Source organism: Polyodon spathula, chromosome 30, assembly GCF_017654505.1.
Source record: "Polyodon spathula isolate WHYD16114869_AA chromosome 30, ASM1765450v1, whole genome shotgun sequence".
NCBI classification, from domain to species: domain Eukaryota; kingdom Metazoa; phylum Chordata; class Actinopteri; order Acipenseriformes; family Polyodontidae; genus Polyodon; species Polyodon spathula.
In genome coordinates, this window is record NC_054563.1 from 272,860 (window position 1) to 295,316 (window position 22,457).

Below are 22,457 nucleotides of genomic sequence, written 5' to 3' on the forward strand. Positions count from 1 at the left end.
CATTAATATGTAATCCACCAATGTTGGCCAATGTGATTGAAGTTTGACATTGCTAGCGAGCCTTCGTGGAAAGAATGACAATAAATAATTGCCCCAGGCTGCTGTTATTGCAGTGTGGAGAGCAAGCTCTGCGCTGGTTGCTGTGGGAACTGTCACACTGATTCTCAGCTGGGGAAATCCAGTCCCCTGCTGATACAAGGGCTCAGCTTTCACTGGAAAATTTGTCTTCGTGTTGCGCCTGCTTGTAAAACAATTGTAGCGCAAAGAAAGTCATGTTATCAGCAATCATTCGTACCTGCAGATCAATGCACAGTACAAGTATGGGAGAAGCATGATGTGAAAACTCCAAAAATAATGTGAAAAATACCATGAGAGATCCAGTAAGAAACCAGTGATGCATGTTCCGTTTCCCAGCAGTGTAAAAACACATCTGAGTGAAGAGAAAATAATCCCAGCATTCACACCATGGTAATATGATGGGAAGCTCCTTCCTCAGTCATGCTTTCTGAAATGGTTTCTTTTTTTAATGGTCACCAAGCTAACCAGATTATTGGTATTATTGTTATTATATGTTATTATATATTTATATAAGTAACAAACAGAAAAACATTCAATCTTTGGTTTCTAATTATTCTAATTCTAATATATTAGATGATGCTGATAAGCTGCAAAAATGTAGTGACTGTCAGAGTCAATTTCTATTTTCTTATTACTAATGCTGTATCTGCTAACACTGGGATGCATCGTGGTAGATGTCCCCTCACTAGTTATTCTCCAAACCCCTGATCTGTGCTTGTGTTTTTTAGGGGGCTGCAGTAATGGTTACGTGGTTTACTTTTTGTTTGCATTTTTATGTAGCTACGCTTGGAACACTGGACTCTGTTTAACTGGAATATCAGAATCCACCAGCTAGGCTTGGAACACTACAATCTTCCTGAGTGTTCTCAGTCATTCTGTGCCACACGCTTTGCTTTGCCTCATACTGTACAGCAGCGTCTCTTCTCTAGGGTATCACAGCTGACATTTTATGAAGGGAGAGTGTCCCTGTGCTGCCCGGTCCCCAGAGTGCAGTCATCGATGGCTCTTTGAAAGCATGCTTTCTGCAGAACAGTGTTGCTATTACAGCTCAGCAGAGAGGTTTATTCTGTTGAAATGGTCCCAGCGTTACTAATGAAGTAAACGCTTGACAGGGCTCAATGAGTTCAGTACATATTACACACCCTGTGAACTTGTTAATAAAGACTCATTTACTGTATACAGTTATACATATAACTGCTGTAGAAAATAATGTCTTTAGAGGATTGAGAGGGGAGTGATGTTTGTGATATCGAGCAGGCAGGCAGAACATGCACACACACACACACACAGTCACACACACACAGAGCTCTGGGTGAAAGAGTGACGAGGCTGTGTGCAGCAGGTGTGTGTGCGGAGGGCAGGATCACACAGCTCTGGGATTGCAGGGGTGGAATTCCCAGAGGATCCTGCCTGGTGAAGCCGCTGCACCTCAATGATCTGGAAGGGAAAGGAAAAGGGAGGACAGACTGGGATCTGATCAGAGTGCCAGGCAAGACCAGAGCTGCTATACTGACCAAAAGCACCATGAGCTGGATCTCCAGGATTGCGCTGATTCTGCTGTTTACGGGAGAGACCAGGGGCCACAACACCTTGTTCACAGGTAAGTAAAGCACTTGTGAGCAGCACCCTCTTCTGAATGCATTCGCATTAAACAATATACAACAATTCAGCAAATGAAGAAACGACTTGTGTGGAAATCCTGCAACACCAAGAACAATACAGACAAGCTGCTATTCAAACCCACTGGAAAGAAACGCTTGTATAAACTGACACTCTCCTGTTAGCATTGATCGCGTCCTATTTATTATTATAAATATGCAATGACATTGAAGACAGACTATGAAAGTCCTTTAAAATAATGGATTACTGTCCTGTTGTGGTAATGCATGTCTTCATAGGTACTATGATTCTATAATAATGCCCGTGAAACCTAAATCTATTAATAACAGTTCTTGTTCACTGTAAAGGTTAGTTTGTATTCCCTTCAGTCACTACGCACATCACTTTCCTGGCTGTGTATCTATTTTATACTGTGTGTGTTTATTTGAAGTTTCCTCTCTGTGTATCTATTTTATACTGTGTGTGTTTATTTGGAGTTTCCTCTCTGTGTATCTATTTTATACTGTGTGTGTTTATTTGGAGTTTCCTCTCTGTGTATCTATTTTATACTGTGTGTGTTTATTTGGAGTTTCCTCTCTGTGTATCTATTTTATACTGTGTGTGTTTATTTGGAGTTTCCTCTCTGTGTATCTATTTTATACTGCGTGTGTTTATTTGAAGTTTCCTCTCTGTGTATCTATTTTATACTGTGTGTGTTTATTTGGAGTTTCCTCTCTGTGTGTCTATTTTATACTGTGTGTGTTTATTTGAAGTTTCCTCTCTGTGTGTCTATTTTATACTGTGTGTGTTTATTTGAAGTTTCCTCTCTGTGTATCTATTTTATACTGCGTGTGTTTATTTGAAGTTTCCTCTCTGTGTATCTATTTTATACTGTGTGTGTTTATTTGGAGTTTCCTCTCTGTGTATCTATTTTATACTGTGTGTGTTTATTTGGAGTTTCCTCTCTGTGTATCTATTTTATACTGTGTGTGTTTATTTGGAGTTTCCTCTCTGTGTATCTATTTTATACTGTGTGTGTTTATTTGAAGTTTCCTCTCTGTGTATCTATTTTATACTGCGTGTGTTTATTTGGAGTTTCCTCTCTGTGTATCTATTTTATACTGCGTGTGTTTATTTGAAGTTTCCTCTCTGTGTATCTATTTTATACTGTGTGTGTTTATTTGGAGAGACGGAGGAAAGGGGAGGGGAGGGGAGATGCATGAAAACTCATGTGTATCCTTTATAGACCTTCCTGCATGAAAACCTCAGGATGTGAGAATTTCATTTTCCACAGTGATCTAGAAACGCGTCTGTGTGTTTCAGGATATGATCTTTCTTTAACTGGCTATCACCTGTGCCCCCAAACTGTGACAAAGACTGTATCCAAGGTGGTGGCCTATCAGACCTCCCACACCGAGAGGTCGTCCTGCGGGGGCTGGCTACCTTGGAAGAACTGTCTGAAGACTCAATACAGAACAGCGTACCGCATCGTGGAGACCAAGATCATGAAGCACAGCCCTGCCTGCTGCGAGGGGTACGAGCAGGTCGGCAGCTACTGTGCTCTGCGTGAGTATGAACACCATCGCACAGCCGGACTCATCAGCACACTGGCATGATATAAACCTGCAGCGTGCCTTTAAAAAAAAACAAGTTCACATTGCATCAGTATTTAAAAATGAGAGACCATTTTATATATCGAATGCAGCGCACTATTAAAAAAAGAAATAAAAACAATATTGTCTTTGAACAGTCAGGAAATAGTGTGGGTACTAGGCCAATACAAGCATCAGCATTTGTACAGAAATTCACTGTTTTGTCAGTTTCCTAGATGTCCTTTGTGCAGTACTTCAAACAGTCCAGGGACTTGCATCCCTACAGTTAGCTTTCTGCAGACAATGCTTCTTTTTGTTCTTCTTGTATGATGGGTATTTTGTTTTGAGCAGCTTTATCCAAGCGTATTGCTTTCTGAATCTCCCATGCGTCACAAATCCCAATTCACTGTGGAGTATGAAATTAATCGTGTACCGGCAATACTAAAAAGAGCCACAGAGAGGCGCTGTGGTACAAGGAATGATACATTGCGCTTTGTTTATTGAGTGCTTATAAAGTCAGTGCCAGTGAAAGAGGAGGGGTGTTGACAGTCAAGAAGGAGCTGTCCCTCCCTCACAGCCCTGCAGTCCTGACCTGAGCACCCACGCGTATCAAGCACGCTGCCCCGCGCTTCGTATTGTGAAGAATTATTGTCATGGTTTTGTAATGTGGGCTAAACTGAGAGTTAACCCTTCCAGCCTCCTCTGCACCTCATACATTGCTTACTCATCTGTCTTTTGTTTCACACAGCTTTAAACAGAGCAGAGGAATTCACTTCTAAACCAGGCACCTGCCCTGAACATCAAGTAGCATTGTCCAACCAGAGCTGTGCATGGGACATACACTGTCCAGGGCTGCAGAAGTGCTGCCGGGTCAATGGGATGGCCCTGTGTGTGTCTCCAGTCTGCGCAGGTGAGCTATCAGGAGAGCGGCACAATTGATTTGAAATCCTGGGGCTCGTTCACAGATTGCTTAAGCATGAGTAAAACTCCCTTGGACTGCAGGAGGGGGAATTCATAAAGGCTTTTACTCCGAAATGTTACTGGCACGATTTGAGTGGATATGCTGTGTGTGTAAAGGGTGCCTCTTATTATTATAACAGTGGTTTGATTGATATGCACAAGCAATGGGTGTTGTGCTGGATGTGCACACTGCTGTGTAAGAGATGTCATCTCGTGCAGTTAGTGTCTCTGCTCAAACTGTGCACAATGGTTACTGTTATAATAACTGACACCCTAGACATGCTGTATTAACTTGTTACAAATCACAAAAACACTTGCCCTGTGTTCTATACACACGATACACACTGGAGAGGATTCACTGGAATTTTCACAAGTCCTCCTCCCTGATTGGTTCATTTCTCATATGCGTGTTACAATAATGTTTTTCATTCACCAGAGAGAAGAAAGAAAACCTCAAGACTACTCCTTCTTTGTTCAAGCGTTGTAACTTCAATGGGTGTTTCTTCAGCTTTCAGAAAAAGAAATTGTTCTAATGTTCTAGATCATTCCCAATGCTTTACAATGTTACACACATACAAAACATAACATTCAGTAACACCCTCTGACAAACCATCCATAACAAGACAAATACAAGGACCACCCAACAATGCAGTGTCCTGATAAAAGCTGCTCAATGCACGTTCTGTGCAGTGGAGCCCTTCATCGCTAATGCTTTGCATGGGCACTCCTCTAAGCGCTTTTTCACATGGGATGTATTTTTCTCCTAAACCACTGAATGATTCTGTTCCCAGTTGCAGAGGGTCATTGGTTTTACAATGCGACGGTTACAGTGAAGATGAATTTTGCAGAACTTGATTCTCTGGACAAAGGGCTGCTCAATCACAGCAGGCTTCTGCACTCTGTGGTGAGTATCTTGTTGTTGTTTCATATCTTTGGTTTAAAAGGAGAGCTTAGTCTAACCCCTAACCCCTAACCCCTAACCCTATCCCTTTTCTGATACAATTGAGCACTTACATATATCGTTCAGAAAGTTGTAGATATTAATTTAATTGTAACTGTGTGTAATAACACTGGAATTATGTGTACGAACACATTTATTTACTATGTAACTACTATGTAAATACACAGTAATTAGAGGCACTTCAAGTGTTACCTATTAATGCAAGGCAGGGAACAATCTGCATATCGTTTGAACTATTGAAGAAAGCCCTGTGAGTGTGCATGTCTCAGTATAGCTTGACTAAAGCAAGGGGGTGATTCTGTGACAAGGGTCTCTGTTTGTTTGTAAAGGTCACTGGTGCGCTGAGTTCCCTGGACTCCTCTGTGTATTATATTCACTCCTACCGTGTGGGAAACTTCAAGACATCTCCTCTTCTCAAAGGAAAACATCTCTTCTGAACTGGAGCTCATCGTGAGGAACATTGAGGAGGTCTGCCACGTGGAAGTTCAAGGTGAGCAGTTTCATCTTGATTCATCAGTACAAATAAAAACATCTCTTCTGAACTGGAGCTCATCGTGAGGAACATTGAGGAGGTCTGCCACGTGGAAGTTCAAGGTGAGTGGTCAGTTTCATCTTGATTCATCAGTACAAATAAAAACATCTCTTCTGAACTGGAGCTCATCGTGAGGGACATTGAGGAGGTCTGCCACGTGGAAGTTCAAGGTGAGTGGTCAGTTTCATCTTGATTCATCAGTACAAATAAAAACATCTCTTCTGAACTGGAGCTCATTGTGAGGGACATTGAGGAGGTCTGCCATGTGGAAGTTCAAGGTGAGTGGGCAGTTTCATCTTGATTCATCAGTGCAAATAAAAACATCTCTTCTGAACTGGAGCTCATTGTGAGGGACATTGAGGAGGTCTGCCACGTGGAAGTTCAAGGTGAGTGGGCAGTTTCATCTTGATTCATCAGTACAAATAAAAACATCTCTTCTGAACTGGAGCTCATTGTGAGGGACATTGAGGAGGTCTGCCACGTGGAAGTTCAAGGTGAGCGGGCAGTTTCATCTTGATTCATCAGTACAAATAAAAACATCTCTTCTGAACTGGAGCTCATCGTGAGGAACATTGAGGAGGTCTGCCACGTGGAAGTTCAAGGTGAGTGGGCAGTTTCATCTTGATTCATCAGTACAAATAAAAATATATTTTTGACTGGCTCATTGTTTCCTGATTTATCGTTGTCCTAGATGTGGACCAATGCTCGCTTTGCTTCAGTGCGGAGGGATCCTATGATTGCTCGTGTGGTCCTGGATTCATTAATACAACCCTTGACAGAAATGGAACAGAGTGCACAGGTTAGACCACGTGCCATCGCAATGTAAGGACAGCTGCAAGCGTGTCTTTGCAATGCTACATAAACTATCTCCTATGGCACATTTGTCATAGCACAAACTGTACTACAGGGGTGTCCAATCATGGTCGCGACGGGCCATTCCACTCCTGGTTTAACAGGTAAAATGAGATCATGAACGACTTCAGGGTCTGGCTGGAGGTTTCATTGGTTCATTGAAACAATTTAGAACAGGGTTGGAACAAAGAGCAGGAGTGGAATGACCCCAGGAGCGTGATTAGCCACCCCTGCTGGTGTATGACCGGTGATGCTGCCCTGGTTTTATACATTAGTGTGATCTCATTACAGTTGCTGCGACACCATGCTTTACTGGCCTCTTGTGTAAGGCAATATCATTAATTCAAGGCATGTTGACTTTGCAGCATGTAAAATCATTAGGCCAGTGGGGTTCATGTCTTGGTGGCACAGCAGCTCCCTGTGTTTCCAGCTGTTTTCAATGCAAGCCTTAATGCACTGCAAGCCTTGCCTTACAGCCAGGGCTTCCCGACCCTGCTCCTGGAGAGCCCCTGTGTCTTCTGGCTTTTATTCAAACTGAGCTCTCCTTTACTTAACTAGACCCCTCATTGAACTAATCATTTGCTTAATTAGACCTTTTTGATTGTTCTCAGCTTGTAAAAAGTTGCAGCGTTCAAGTTACTTGTAACATGTTATTGCTAACTTGAAATCTGCAAGCTTGCTTTATCTGCCGTTGTTTTTCCAGCTGATCTGAATACTGGGACTGGGAGTTCAAACAGCAGCACACTGCAGGAGAATACCACTGCTCCAGCTTCATGGACACAAAGAAACACCACAGGAGTTCCAGATTTCCACGTGGTGATAGAAGGCAGCACCACCACACACTCGCCTCCCACCAGAGCCATGGAACCATTTGGCACAACGACAGGCCTGCCACCGATCACTTCAACCATCACGACTCAGAGGCAAAACAACGTGACAGCTGATCTTACTGACACTGCTGCCACTTCACAGCTCAACAGCACAGTCTCCACTCACAACATTGCAGAGGAGGGTATCACAAGCACAGTCCAGCCCGTTAGCTGCGCACTAGGGGGCGCTCTTTGCAATGCGTTCTCAACCATCAGCATGATGCCTGGAGACTGGATGCGAAATTCTACAGCTACTCCCAGCCCCACAGTTGCAACCAGCCCCCACCTGATGCAATCCACAGCCACTGGTTTAGACTCTACGAATTCCACAGTTTTAAATTTTACTAAAGTTTCCACAGATTCCCCTCATACGAACCCATCCTGGATAACGACTGCTCTCCCAGCCACGACCAGCAGCCCGGATCTTTCCACGTGGTCCTCCTCCATTCCTCTTCCTCTGGCAACAACCATTGCTTGCTGTAAGTCCCTTCTGTTATCAACAGGGGTGTAACGGAGCACTAGTGTCACGATACGATGTCTATCACAATATGCATGTCACGATAAGATATGCATCATGAAACACGGTCCTGATAGTCCTGATAATAAGATCCAATGATCGTTTAATGATGGACCATTTTCCTAAAAGACAAAAATGTAATGAGTTTGGGAGTTTTTATTCATGCCAACTGCAAAACACACTATATTGTCGATACACACCTGTTATGATACAATATACAGTGTGTGTGTGTGTGTGTGTGTGTGTATATATATATAAAGAATGTAAAGAAATGGTTAATTAATCGATACGCTCTTAATTGTCATTTACTTTCCCATTTAATAATTAGTTAGGGTTGTTCACACACAGTAAACCATACAAGGCACAATTAACAAAGCTATAACTTCAGACAGTAAATTTCTGTGTGTATGTTGCTTTGTATTTCTTTATCTTTCCTTCGCTTGCAGATCCTTCTCCAGTGAAAAACCTGGTTGTTCTCAACGTCACCAGTTTGGGTTTCTATGTCAGCTGGTCGGTGGATGATTCCCACTTTAATGCCAGCTTCCAGGTGAAGTTGCTGCAGGGCGCAGTGGAGCTGCAATCAGTTGAGACCAGGGAGCCGGGCTGGGCAGTGGCAGGGCTGGTGGCGGGTCAGCTGTACACTGTGTGGGTTGTAGTCAAGCTCTGTGGAAGAGAAAGCGTGACCCTACAGGAGGTCAGAACCGGTAAGGAGGGTTTTTGGGAACCATATACTTAGGGCCGTGCGGAAAGAGAAACAAAAGACCATTACAACTCAAGACTACTCACAAGCTAAAAGTCTCACTTGTTTCCCAATGCCTACCTTCCACAGCTGCTGAAGTGCTGGAAGGAACAGCAAGGATAACAAACCTGCAGTTTACTGAGGCCTTGAGCAACAGCAGCAGTGCGGAGTACCTCAACCTTACACAGGAGATCCAGATGGAGGTAGGGCTGCCTCCAGCAGTGAGGAGTACCTCAATCTTACACAGGAAGTCCAGATGGAGGTAGGGCTGCCTCCAGCAGTGAGGAGTACATCAATCTTACACAGGAGATCCAGATGGAGGTAGGGCTGCCTCCAGCAGAGCGGAGTACCTCAGTCTTACACAGGAGATCCAGATGGAGGTAGGGCTGCTTCCAACAGTGCGCAGTACCTCAATCTTACACAGGAGATCCAGATGGAGGTAGGGCTGCTTCCAGCAGTGCGCAGTACCTCAATCTTACACAGGAAATCCAGATGGAGGTAGGGCTGCCTCCAGCAGTGAGGAGTACCTCAATCTTTCACAGGAGATCCAGATGGAGGTAGGGCTGCCTCCAGCAGTGTGGAGTACCTCAATCTTACACAGGAGATCCAGATGGAGGTAGGGCTGCCTCCAGCAGTGCGGAGTACCTCAATCTTACACAGGAGATCCAGATGGAGGTAGGGCTGCCTCCAGCAGTGCGGAGTACCTCAATCTTACACAGGAGGTGTTTTAGTGGGTTTCCAGATTGCACAGTGCAAGCACTGCTTTTCAAGGGGGTGTGCTCCCTATTTCGACTATGTTTAGGTTTAACAAAATATTATAAAAGAGGCCACGCTCATGCCTTTTTGGTGATCTATAGTTGTACTGATGACAGTGTCTGGGTGTGTATAGTGAATCGGTGGCGTGCTCACAGCAGCTCACACTTTGCAATGCAAGCTGAAGTTTGCATTCTTCAACAGATCCTGAAATCCTTGCCTGAGGACACCCTCGCCCTGCTGAGCTCTGGAGAGGTGAGGCTTGTGATCACCAGTGTGAGCAGCGGCAGTGTGAAGGTGCACTTCATGGTCGTGTTCACAGCAGCCCTGCACAACAGGATCCAGAACGTGTCCTCGGCTCTGCTCACATCGCTGCAGAGCAGCTCCCTCTACGCCATCGACAGCAACAGCACAAGTATAAAGGGTAAGGTCTTTTTCTTTTCAATAATGTTGTGGACTTCAAGTCCACTAACTTCCTTAAAAGTAGTTTTAAAATTGCATGAAAGTTTCCTTGTGTTTCACGGCTCCTAGTCCGCACGCTGAAGGACCCCCTCTGGATATTGTTTTCCCGGAGCGAGACCCTTTATTCAGTCGGTATTATGAAGCTACAGTGTGCGGCTGAACCGCAGACCACCCAAGTGACCTGCAAATTGACATTAAAACCAGCAGAGCCGCGACAGGCATGGTCCACCCTGCAAAATCAAATGCACGTGTAGATCAGTGTTTGACAGATGTGAATAACTGAAGTGTGTCATTATCAACATATGATTGTGTACACTTGCCATTCATTTGATGGGCTCTTAATTCAGTCTGCAAATTACCAATGCATTATTTATTTTATTGATTTGAAATGTCATTTTAATTGAGGAAGGGGGACACGGCTTCTGTAATTGAAAGTGATTCTTTCACATCCACAGATTTTGATGAGTGCTCTGCTGGGGAGGATGACTGCTCTCCTCACGCCTCCTGTGTCAACACATGGGGATCGTACAGCTGCCACTGCAGAGACACCTTCACAGACATAAACCCATCGCGCCCGGGGCGGAGCTGCCATGGTAAAGGGCTCCCTGCTGTTTACAGGGTCTTTGTCATGTGATCATGGCGGCACGCATTCGAAATTCTTGTTTTATGAACTTTGTTAAAATGCCTAGTGTATGATCAAGGTGCTTCTGCCTGACTTCACACACTGTTGCTCTATCTTCTAAACCCAGTGTATGACGTATAATACCATAGGCTAGTTAGCATATAATGAACCTTACTCTCTATAGTACAGAAAGGAAACCACCCATTTTACACATACATTTAAGTAACGGCATTAAGAAACATGATTGCCAACATCATAACATAAAGCAATATATATAGATATTTCCAAATCTAGCATGCCATACAGTACTATTGTGGCTTCCAATAAACGTTTGCGATCTATCATTTCTCTAGTTTCTTTGATTACATGATCAATGAAATATCAGAATTATCTTCATACAGTTGTTTTTTTTGTTTGTTTTTTTCTCAATATTAAAATTCTGGAAAGTGTTTGGCCATTGCTGTAGTCTGATTGCAGCAAAAGCACTGGGGTGAATTGGACAAGAACAAGCAAAGAGCCGCAGGGCTTTCAACATAGAGTGGAAACGACGGTAGTGCTAACAAGAGGTACCATGTACGTGGATTGTTGTAAAACAGCAGTCTGACAGAGAGCTGCTCTTCTCGCATGAATCAAGTCATTTGAATAGTGGAAATGTTTCACGCGTCTTTCTATGTGTCATAGCGGCTTTGTGTTTGACTCTCAAATTAATGGAAATTCTATCTGGGAAATGCCGTGTGCAGCATGTGTTATAATAGTTATAACTTTGAACTATAAACGAAAGCTGTGTAGTTGCTGTTATAATAAGCAAAGCAGTGAGCTCTGAGCTTGCCTCTTCCTGTTTTATATTGGTTTCGAGTAAGAAAAAAATAAACAATACATTTGAATAGGACTGCAAAGGACGATAAAAAGTAGACTCGCAATTGACTCTGGAATTTGGAGGAAAGAGAATTCAAATGCTTTTTTTCTCCAGCTCATTTGGCTAAGTGTAGTTTATGTTTTGGCATGAAACAATCGCCCGCCTCAGCCTTGGATTTGCTGTTTTGTTTTGTTTTTTCCAGATATAGATGAATGTGAAAGTGGCAACACGACCTGCAACATGAATGCATCATGCCAGAACACCATTGGAGGATACAGCTGCTCGTGTCACAATGGGTTCAGAGACACAGACCCCAGGAACCCAGGCAGGCACTGTGCAGGTGATAGTGATCATTGTTGCACAGGCTCTGTCACTGTAATGTGGGTACATGACCTGTCCTGGTGAAGCTGCTGATATCAGTCTGACAGTGTGCAGCACTGCCCTGATACATACCAAGGTGCTTCTGAGGAATTATACGCTAGACAAGTGTTAAGACATTAAAATGAAACAGGGTGTCAAACCCAGTAAGACTAGCCCCACGATGTCAACCCAAACTCTAAACAAAACATCTACAGCAGGGCTTCTCAAACTCGGTCCTGGGGACCCCCTGCGGCTGCTGGTTTTCATTCCAACCGAGCTCTCAATTACTGAACTAGACCCTTAACTGAACGGATAATTTGCTTAATTAGACCTTTTTACTTGTTTTCTGCTCTTGAACAGTTTTGCATATTTCAAGTGAGCTATAACATCTGACAAGTAACTTGAACTGCAACTGTTTAAGAGCTGAAAACAAGTAAAAAGGTCTAATTAAGCAAATTAGCAGTTCAATTAACGGTCTAGTTAAGTAATTGAGAGCTCGGTTAAAACAAAAACCAGCAGCCACAGGGGGTCCCCAGGACCGAGTCTGAGAAGCCCTGATCTACAGGTTAGGAGTTCTCAAAACTGCCCGTGACTGCTGTTGAAAACATGCATGAATATTATTTTTAAGGGGGGGTCTCATGAATATCACCTTTAAAGGTGGTCTGTTGTAGATTGTACTGGATTGTACTGATCTCACCTGAGTTCCCTCTTCTGTGCACTTTTGTCTCTTGATGTGCAAAATGTTTACTATTCAGACATAAACGCATGTGCATCTGATATCAACACCTGCCATCCAAACTCAATGTATCACAGCTTCCCAGGAGGGTACAGCTGATTCAATAACACTGACCCCAGTTACCCAGGCAGACAGTGTGCAGGTATTGCATTGCTCACAGCAGACAGTGGGCAGGTATTGCATTGATCACAGCAGACAGCGTGCAGGTATTGCATTGATCACAGCAGACAGCGTGCAGGCATTGCATTGCTCACAGCAGACAGCGTGCAGGTATTGCATTGCTCACAGCAGACAGCGTGCAGGTATTGCATTGCTCACAGCAGACAGCGTGCAGGTATTGCACTGCTCACAGCAGACAGCGTGCAGGTATTGCATTGCTCACAGCAGACAGCGGGCAGGTATTGCATTGCTCACAGCGGACAGCGTGCAGGTATTGCATTGATCACAGCAGACAGTGGGCAGGTATTGCATTGCTCACAGCGGACAGCGTGCAGGTATTGCATTGCTCACAGCAGACAGCGGGCAGGTATTGCATTGCTCACAGCGGACAGCGTGCAGGTATTGCATTTATCACAGCAGACAGTGGGCAGGTATTGCATTGCTCACAGCAGACAACGTGCAGGTATTGCATTGCTCATAGCAGACAGTGGGCAGGTTTTGCATTGCTCACAGCAGACAGTGGGCAGGTATTGCATTGCTCACAGCGGACAGCGTGCAGGTATTGCATTGATCACAGCGGACAGCGGGCAGGTATTGCATTGCTCACAGCGGACAGCGGGCAGGTATTGCATTGCTCACAGCGGACAGCGGGCAGGTATTGCACTGCTCACAGCGGACAGCGGGCAGGTATTGCATTGATCACAGCGGGCAGGTATTGCATTGATCGCAGCGGACAGCGGGCAGGTATTGCATTGCTCACAGCGGACAGCGGGCAGGTATTGCATTGATCACAGCGGGCAGGTATTGCATTGATCACAGCGGACAGCGGGCAGGTATTGCACTGCTCACAGCAGACAGCGGGCAGGTATTGCATTGCTCACAGCGGACAGCGGGCAGGTATTGCATTGATCACAGCGGGCAGGTATTGCATTGATCACAGCGGACAGCGGGCAGGTATTGCATTGATCACAGCGGACGGTGGGCGGGTATTGCATAGATCACAGCAGTCGGTGGGCAGGTATTGCATTGATCACAGCAGACGATGGGCAGGTATTGCATTGCTCACAGCAGACAGTGGGCAGGTATTGCATTGATCACAGCAGACAGCATGCAGGTATTGCATTGCTCACAGCAGACAGTGGGCAGGTATTGCATTGATCACAGCAGACAGTGGGCAGGTATTGCATTGATCACAGCAGACAGTGGGCAGGTATTGCATTGTTCACAGCAGACAGTGGGCAGGTATTGCATTGATCACAGCAGACAAAGCGCAAGATAAACTGAATGTTACTCAAGCCACAATTCCACTAAAATAACAACAGAAGCAAAATGGTTGCTATCATTAGTTCTGTTTCTGTTTCCTCCACAGTATTGGAGTCGGGGAGTACCCCAGCCCCCAGCTCCTCACTGTCTGAGACGCCTGCATTGAAAGAGACCCTGGACACCCAGGGAAGCACCACAGTGATGCCTCTGTCTGTGACGCCTGCATTGAAAGAGACCCGGGACACCCAGGGAAGCACCACAGTGATGCCTCTGTCTGAGACGCCTGCATTGAAAGAGACCCGGGACACCCAGGGAAGCACCACAGTGATGCCTCTGTCTGAGACGCCTGCATTGAAAGAGACCCTGGACACCCAGGGAAGCACCACAGTGATGCCTCTGTCTGAGACGCCTGCATTGAAAGAGACCCGGGACACCCAGGGAAGCACCACAGTGATGCCTCTGTCTGAGACGCCTGCATTGAAAGAGACCCTGGACACCCAGGGAAGCACCACAGTGATGCCTCTGTCTGAGACGCCTGCATTGAAAGAGACCCGGGACACCCAGGGAAGCACCACAGTGATTCCTCTAACTGAAGCCATCACAGTGTCTTGCAGGGTTCCGCACATCACAGTCAGTGTGAAGAAAGCTTTTCTGGCCTGGAAGTCCATTGCAGAGTCCTCCCTGTACCTTGGCACAGAGGAGTGCAACGCCAGCAGCAGCAATGAGACACACGTCTGGCTCAGCGCAGTGTGGGGGAAATGTGCCACACAGTTATTACATGTAAGCCATTCCTCTTCACAAAGGATTCCACACAGTTATCACATGTAAGCCATTCCTCTTCACAAAGGATTCCACACAGTTATCACATGTAAGCCATTCCTCTTCACAAAGGATTCCACACAGTTATCACATGTAAGCCATTCCTCTTCACAAAGGATTCCACACAGTTATCACATGTAAGCCACTCCTCTTCACAAAGGATTCCACACAGTTATCACATGTAAGCCACTCCTCTTCACAAAGGATTCCACACAGTTATCACATGTAAGCCACTCCTCTTCACAAAGGATTCCACACAGTTATCACATGTAAGCCATTCCTCTTCACAAAGGATTCCACACAGTTATCACATGTAAGCCATTCCTCTTCACAAAGGATTCCACACAGTTATCACATGTAAGCCATTCCTCTTCACAAAGGATTCCACACAGTTATCACATGTAAGCCATTCCTCTTCACAAAGGATTCCACACAGTTATCACATGTAAGCCACTCCTCTTCACAAAGGATTCCACACAGTTATCACATGTAAGCCACTCCTCTTCACAAAGGATTCCACACAGTTATCACATGTAAGCCATTCCTCTTCACAAAGGATTCCACACAGTTATCACATGTAAGCCATTCCTCTTCACAAAGGATTCCACACAGTTATCACATGTAAGCCATTCCTCTTCACAAAGGATTCCACACAGTTATCACATGTAAGCCATTCCTCTTCACAAAGGATTCCACACAGTTATCACATGTAAGCCATTCCTCTTCACAAAGGATTCCACACAGTTATCACATGTAAGCCACTCCTCTTCACAAAGGATTCCACACAGTTATCACATGTAAGCCATTCCTCTTCACAAAGGATTCCACACAGTTATCACATGTAAGCCATTCCTCTTCACAAAGGATTCCACACAGTTATCACATGTAAGCCATTCCTCTTCACAAAGGATTCCACACAGTTATCACATGTAAGCCATTCCTCTTCACAAAGGATTCCACACAGTTATCACATGTAAGCCATTCCTCTTCACAAAGGATTCCACACAGTTATCACATGTAAGCCACTCCTCTTCACAAAGGATTCCACACAGTTATCACATGTAAGCCATTCCTCTTCACAAAGGATTCCACACAGTTATCACATGTAAGCCACTCCTCTTCACAAAGGATTCCACACAGTTATCACATGTAAGCCATTCCTCTTCACAAAGGATTCCACACAGTTATCACATGTAAGCCATTCCTCTTCACAAAGGATTCCACACAGTTATCACATGTAAGCCATTCCTCTTCACAAAGGATTCCACACAGTTATCACATGTAAGCCACTCCTCTTCACAAAGGATTCCACACAGTTATCACATGTAAGCCATTCCTCTTCACAAAGGATTCCACACAGTTATCACATGTAAGCCATTCCTCTTCACAAAGGATTCCACACAGTTATCACATGTAAGCCATTCCTCTTCACAAAGGATTCCACACAGTTATCACATGTAAGCCACTCCTCTTCACAAAGGATTCCACACAGTTATCACATGTAAGCCACTCCTCTTCACAAAGGATTCCACACAGTTATCACATGTAAGCCACTCCTCTTCACAAAGGATTCCACACAGTGATGTCATCATCTGGTTGTCCTGTAAGTAATAGCCCCTCCCCCACCCAGAAGAGTAGAACTGTGTGCTAGCAAGGGGTGAGCCTTAATGGGTCGAATGGCCTTTTCTCTTTCCCAAATTTTTCTTAGGTGCTTAATGAAGTGCTCCTTGCTGTGTTAAAGAGCTTGTGATGCAGATTCCATGAATGCTTTTAAATCTTATTGTTTTGGTCATGAGTTAGAAATATCTTTATGAAGTGGCATTGGGTCTGGTCAAGCCCTGAAAGAGGTCCACTGAAGCCCCTGTCTTTAGTACCAAATGCAGTGGATCAGCAGTTTACTAAAACCAAGGGTAGAGCGTTGAACCAAGGAAGGGATCACACAATAACGAGACTGAGATCAGAAGCCAGTGCAAGAAGTATTGAAGCAAACAGCAGCATAGCAGCGGCAGACACCGGTGCAATCAGCAGCTTTGTGTGGATTGCCTGTTATTACAATGTTATTACACACGTGTATACCTCCCCATTGAACACACAGTGTGGGTGAATTCATATTGAATATTTTATAAAGTCATTCATATAGTTATTACAGTGTTATTACATGTGCGTATACCTTCCCATTGAACACATAGCACGGGTGATTTCATATTGAATATTTTATAAAGTCATTCATACAGTTATTACAGTGTTATTACATGTGCGTATACCTTCCCATTGAACACATAGCGTGGGTGATTTCATATTGAATATTTTATAAAGTCATTCATACAGTTATTACAGTGTTATTACATGTGCGTATACCTTCCCATTGAACACATAGCGTGGGTGATTTCATATTGAATATTTTATAAAGTCATTCATACAGTTATTACAGTGTTATTACATGTGCGTATACCTTCCCATTGAACACATAGCACGGGTGATTTCATATTGAATATTTTATAAATCAGGCAGGTTTTGTACTAATTGAACGACGAAGATAATGTCATTTTTTATTGCAGTAAAATAGCCATTGATTCTGTTAAGAGGTTTTCACTGTAATACAGTATTTCACAAATTGATAATTAGCGCATGTAATTCTCGGTCAGGTCATGCCGACAGTAATTAAGTTTATCAGCAGCCCTCACTATTCCAATAGGACAGATATCCTGTAACTAATTGTGTTTGTTCTTTTGTTGCAGAACACCAGTCACATGACAGTGCAGACCACACTGTTCAACACTCACGCCTCTAACATAACACTGCTTCCAGAGACTGTCATTAAACTGCCAGTCAGATGTACATACAGCAACGATTTCCTCATTTCCACTGGGTACACCCCATCAGAGTAAGGAGCTCTGCCAATCTCTTTCTCTTCTCATTCTGTCTACCTCAAAGTGTGGGGTTCAAATCCCTGGCTATTGAGGTTCATACAAGCACCTTCAACACATGTGAAGTGCACTGAGCTAATGCAAGATCAGCTCCTTTTCATTCTTCATTCCACTGTCCATCACCTTCTCCGAGAGAGCGAGCATTGTATTTAATGACAGCATTGCAACCAAATCAGCATTGCTTACTTGCTGTTCAGGACCAAATCATTTCAATGAACAGAGCGCGTCAATATAGGGGGTCATGCTGAAATGGAATAATAATAATAATAATAATAATAATAATAATAATGATAATAATAATGGTCTCAATATTTATGTTTTAAGGATTGAAAACCTCAAGGGGGTCATTGAAGGAGCTGGGAGTTTTTTGGCTACCATTCAGCTTCTCAACGGAACCGTACCCCTTCCGAAAAACTACTCCCTTTCTCCCAACGATGATGTCTTGATCGAAGTGGGAGTCAATCTGGACAGCCTGCAGGTTAAAATCATCCTTCACGAGTGCTGGGCTACCCCAAGCATCAGCTCCACTGACCCAACAACCCACATGTTTATGAGAAACAGGTACACTGGGCGAGATCACACACTTTATATGAAGCAGGCGTACTTACAGGAAGCATGACTCTAGTGCCTGATAGTGAGTAGGGCTACTTCAGCAACAGGGTTTTTAATTGAAAAGTAATGCATGTGAAACAAACTGCTATTTTTCTGCTTGTTTCACGTAAGTTTGTTTTGTGACGGTTTCCAAAGTGATCCTTTTTTGTAATGAACTGTAATAGAAATGAAGCAAAGAAACAGGAATGGCTGGAATGTAAGCTTTCCGAAGCCTTGGCTAACACGGTCTCCGTTTGTTCCCAGCTGTCCTGTCCCTGACACCTACACCACAGTGTTAGAGAACGGGAACTCCACCAGGGCCCGAGTCTCCCTGCGGGTCTTCTCCTTTGTGGATCAGAGTGTTATATACCTGCACTGCCGCGTGAGAGTCTGCCTGGAGTCTGCTGGCACATCCTGCAAGCCTGTGAGTTATACAGCCATTTACCTCCTGTGATCTGTACTGTACAATACATTGCACTGCACTGCACTGCAATGCAATACAATACACATTTCTATAGCGCCTTTCGTCACAAGGATTTCAAAGCACTACACACACAAACACACACACACACACATCTAATACAAAATGTAATTAAACAGAAATAAATAAGAGATTCATTTGGTTTTACTTTTCAAATGAGAAAAACCTGCAGTGCGGCTCAGACGTGTTTAGAGAGGAAGCCCATGGACCCTATTTTGAAAGTGCAAAGGTAGAGGAAGTTCTCTGTTTATTTCACATGGTTTGTTTCTTTACAGAACTGTAACCTGCGTTCCTCTGGGTCTTCAGCACAAATTGAAATAGGCCAGGCGATGTGGGGGCCGATCTATAAGTCATCCACTGGTAGGTAGATCTGAGGGAGAACAAAACAGAGCCTTCATTGTTCAGGTCAACAAGGCAGCACCTGCTTAACAAACTAGCACAAATATGGTTCAGAACAATATAGTAAAGTGAGTTCATATTAATGCCTTTATAGCACAGTGAATATGGAGATCATAACAATTATCTGATAGTAAAAAAGTATCTGTCTATCTATCTGTCTATCTATCTGCCTGTGGCGGAGTGTCCCGCCCCTTTGTGTTTATTAGTGTTTTATGTTGTCTGTAGTGTGTTAATGTTGGTGTTTATGTATAAAATACAAGGGATATAATATGGATTATGAGCACAAGTGTTATAAAGTGTAATTTGTATTTAGGCACGAGGATTGCACAGCACTTCACGTGCAGGTAAAATGTAATAATATGTGAGCACGGGGAATTGCACTTTATTAATTCACGTGCAGTTGTACCGCGACTCCAATTGAATGATTGATTAGCAATCGAGTCTCAGTACAGCTGCATAAAGCAGCATGTTTTCACTCACTCAGGGTTGTGTGTTCGGTGAGTGGAGCACGGGTGAGAGAGAGAGAGGAGAGTTGATTTAAAACAATAGCAATCGCTACAGCGAGCTGGAAGTGCCAGCGCAGTACTTGTTTAGTGTTCCTCCACGTCTGTTTGTTTGGCCAATGCGCTGTTTATTTTCAGTGTTGTGTGTTTTGTTTAAACTCTTTTTGTTTGTATTATTATTTAACAAATAAACTGAGCGCCACAGCTCAGTTTTCACCCGCCAGCAAAAGCGTGTTTTGGTTTCTGTTCCTGGTTCTGACGTCACCCCTGCAAAAGCACCCTTTCACACAGTCTATCCGTCTATCTAGCTGGAACTTTCTTTATTCTTCAGTAACACAATACTAACATAATACACGTGCTAAATATTGTTTAGTCATGCTCTCCTGGAAAGCAAACATGGAGATAAAACTATCAAACACCCAAGTGGCATCCTGCTGTACAGTTCATACACCATTTTCCCAAGGAATTATTTTATGTTAGACCTTTTGTCACTTCAGAATGGTCTGTGCACACCTCTGTCTCTTCAGAATGGTCTGTGCACACCTCTGTCTCTTCAGAATGGTCTGTGCACACCTCTATCTCTTCAGAATGGTCTGTGCACACCTCTATCTCTTCAGAATGGTCTGTGCACACCTCTGTCTCTTCAGAATGGTCTGTGCACATCTCTGTCGCTTCAGAATGGTCTGTGCACATCTCTGTCGCTTCAGAATGGTCTGTGCACATCTCTGTCTCTTCAGAATGGTCTGTATACACCTCTGTCTCTTCAGAATGGTCTGTGCACACCTCTGTCTCTTCAGAATGGTCTGTGCACATCTCTGTCTCTTCAGAATGGTCTGTGTACACCTATGTCTCTTCAGAATGGTCTGTGTACATCTCTGTCTCTTCAGAATGGTCTGTGCACACAGAAACTGCTCTGGGCATTTACTTTTTGCAGACTGACAATGCAGGTACAACACAACTAAGAGCTTAAACAGATCTAAGAGCAGGAGATATCATTAGGAACCAGGAATGTTCTCTGAGTTGTCTCCGGAGCACACAGGAGGGTTTTGTGGTAGCAGCTTGCACACTGATGTTTGGCTAGTCAGGTATTACAGGTTCCCAGTGATTTAATAACCCAGTGGATCCCCTCCCCACTCTCTGTTTAAATGTCTCCTTTCTCTCAGCCTGTCTCCTCCCCTCTCTGTTTAAATGTCTCCCTTCTTCTCTCAGCCTGTCTCCCCTCTCTCTGTTTAAATGTCTCCCTTTTTCTCTAAGTCTGTCTCTCATTTCCAGTAGCGTCCCCTGGTCCTGGTTTATGTGCCGAGCTCCAGCTCTGTTCTGCAACATTGTGCTTTATTTCTCCCAGAGACAGCCCAAAACCCTTCTAACCCCTATAATGAGATGGGCTTCATTCTTCTGGGCGTGTTCCTGTGTGTCCTGCTGGTGGTAGTGGTGGCTGTCCTCATGTCCCAGTATAGAAAACGAGTCGGGCACTACAACTTCAGCATCAAGCCAAGCCAGGAGAACTTCACCTACCAGGTTTTCGATACCTAAGCGCCTCTTCAGTCCAGCAAGTCCCTGTCTAAGTTCAGTGTGGTGGATGTAAATGCAGCTTGCGGCTCGACTGGACAATGTAGTGATGTTTGTGAAAGTGTGTGATTTAGCTCTGGTTCTGCATTGTGTTTGTGAAAGTGTGTGATTTAGCTCTGGTTCTGCATTGTGTTTGTGAGCTGCAGTTCTTAAAGGGGAGGTCCAGAGAATTGTGCATCTTTTAATAATAGGAATGTCTTTGCTTCCATGTGCCTCTGTTTTATCATATGTAGCACCGATTCTTCCCACTTCAATTTTCTTGCATGCTTGGGTCATTGCTGGATGCCTGGTAGCATACTAGATTCAAAGAGAAGCTGCCACTTTGCATGCTATACTTTCAGGATGTCTGGTATGTTTGTGCTCTTTACAATGCTGTCACTCCTGTTGAAAATGGGGTATTGATGAACTGTGATGCTGTCTTTACATGATATCTCATAGTGCAATAGAGGTGTGCAAGATTGTTTCCTGTAAACTATTCAGTTAGTGTTCAGATCTGTTGAAGAGACCCCGTCATTGTAAATAAAAGTTATTGAATTATAAAAGATTCAGTGTGCTGATTTGTAAGAACAGACCCACTGAATAATATATCCTTTCTATTTTAAATTGCTGTATCTGCTTTAATATAATATACCTGGACCACAGCCTCCACTAGGAGTTGTCTGGGTTCTGTAGAGATGTTGTAGAACTGTCCTGTGAAGATCCACACATTTGTGAGTTATTGTTGGTATTAAACATGTACTATCCTGTTAGTCTTTTCAATACACTTGTTAGTTTCTACAAAATGGAATGTTATCTGTCTTCTCCAGTTGCTGTGTGTGTGTGTGTGTGTGTGTGTGTGTGTGTGTGCGCTGCAATAAACAAGAGATACTAGATTGTATAGCTACCAAGGAACATGTCAGTGCAATTAAATGATCTGCTGCTTGCACAGTAATTGTGTTTATTTCGTTGTTTTTTTCATCTTGTCGTTGTCCCAGGTATTGGAAGGGAGTTCTAGAATTGTAGGTGTGTCACGGATATGGTAATCAGTGCTGCAGTCGAGCGGGAACTCGCAGAATTGACAGGCAAGCTAAGTCACTTGACTAGTCACATGACACAACTGTCTGAGTGAACTAGTAGTCCTTGTAAAGCAATGGAAAGAGCACTGGGAACTTCTATTATGAACTATTACTTTAAGAATGAAAAAAATGCTGACGAAGACGACAGCAAGAGACAGTGCATCGATTACGACTAAACTGCAAACGAAGCCACCGACGCACAC

At 43.9% G+C, this 22,457-nt stretch overlaps 1 protein-coding gene across 1 annotated transcript; it reads left to right on the forward strand.

The window, feature by feature from the left end:
* The first annotated feature begins 629 nt into the window (after positions 1–629).
* Positions 630–22,095, forward strand: umodl1 (uromodulin-like 1). Its single transcript, XM_041232571.1, has 19 exons — positions 630–1,678; positions 3,001–3,243; positions 4,018–4,179; positions 5,021–5,133; positions 5,611–5,744; positions 6,248–6,324; positions 6,414–6,521; positions 7,278–7,922; positions 8,407–8,664; positions 8,790–8,902; positions 9,657–9,876; positions 10,370–10,507; positions 11,595–11,732; positions 14,017–14,690; positions 17,468–17,613; positions 17,981–18,217; positions 18,512–18,671; positions 19,004–19,088; positions 20,976–22,095. Exons 1-19 carry the CDS (start codon positions 1,603–1,605, stop codon positions 21,161–21,163), a joined length of 3,915 nt encoding a protein of 1,304 aa, XP_041088505.1. The 5' UTR covers positions 630–1,602; the 3' UTR covers positions 21,164–22,095.
* Positions 22,096–22,457: the final 362 nt, after the last annotated feature.

Coding starts and splice junctions, on each gene's coding strand:
- umodl1 (XM_041232571.1), top strand. CDS start 1,603: ATGAGCTGGATCTCCAGGATTGCGCTGATTCTGCTGTTTACGGGAGAG. Junction 1,679..3,000: donor CCACAACACCTTGTTCACAG/GTAAGTAAAGCA, acceptor TGTGTGTTTCAG/GATATGATCTTTCTTTAACT. Junction 9,877..10,369: donor CAACAGCACAAGTATAAAGG/GTAAGGTCTTTT, acceptor TCACATCCACAG/ATTTTGATGAGTGCTCTGCT.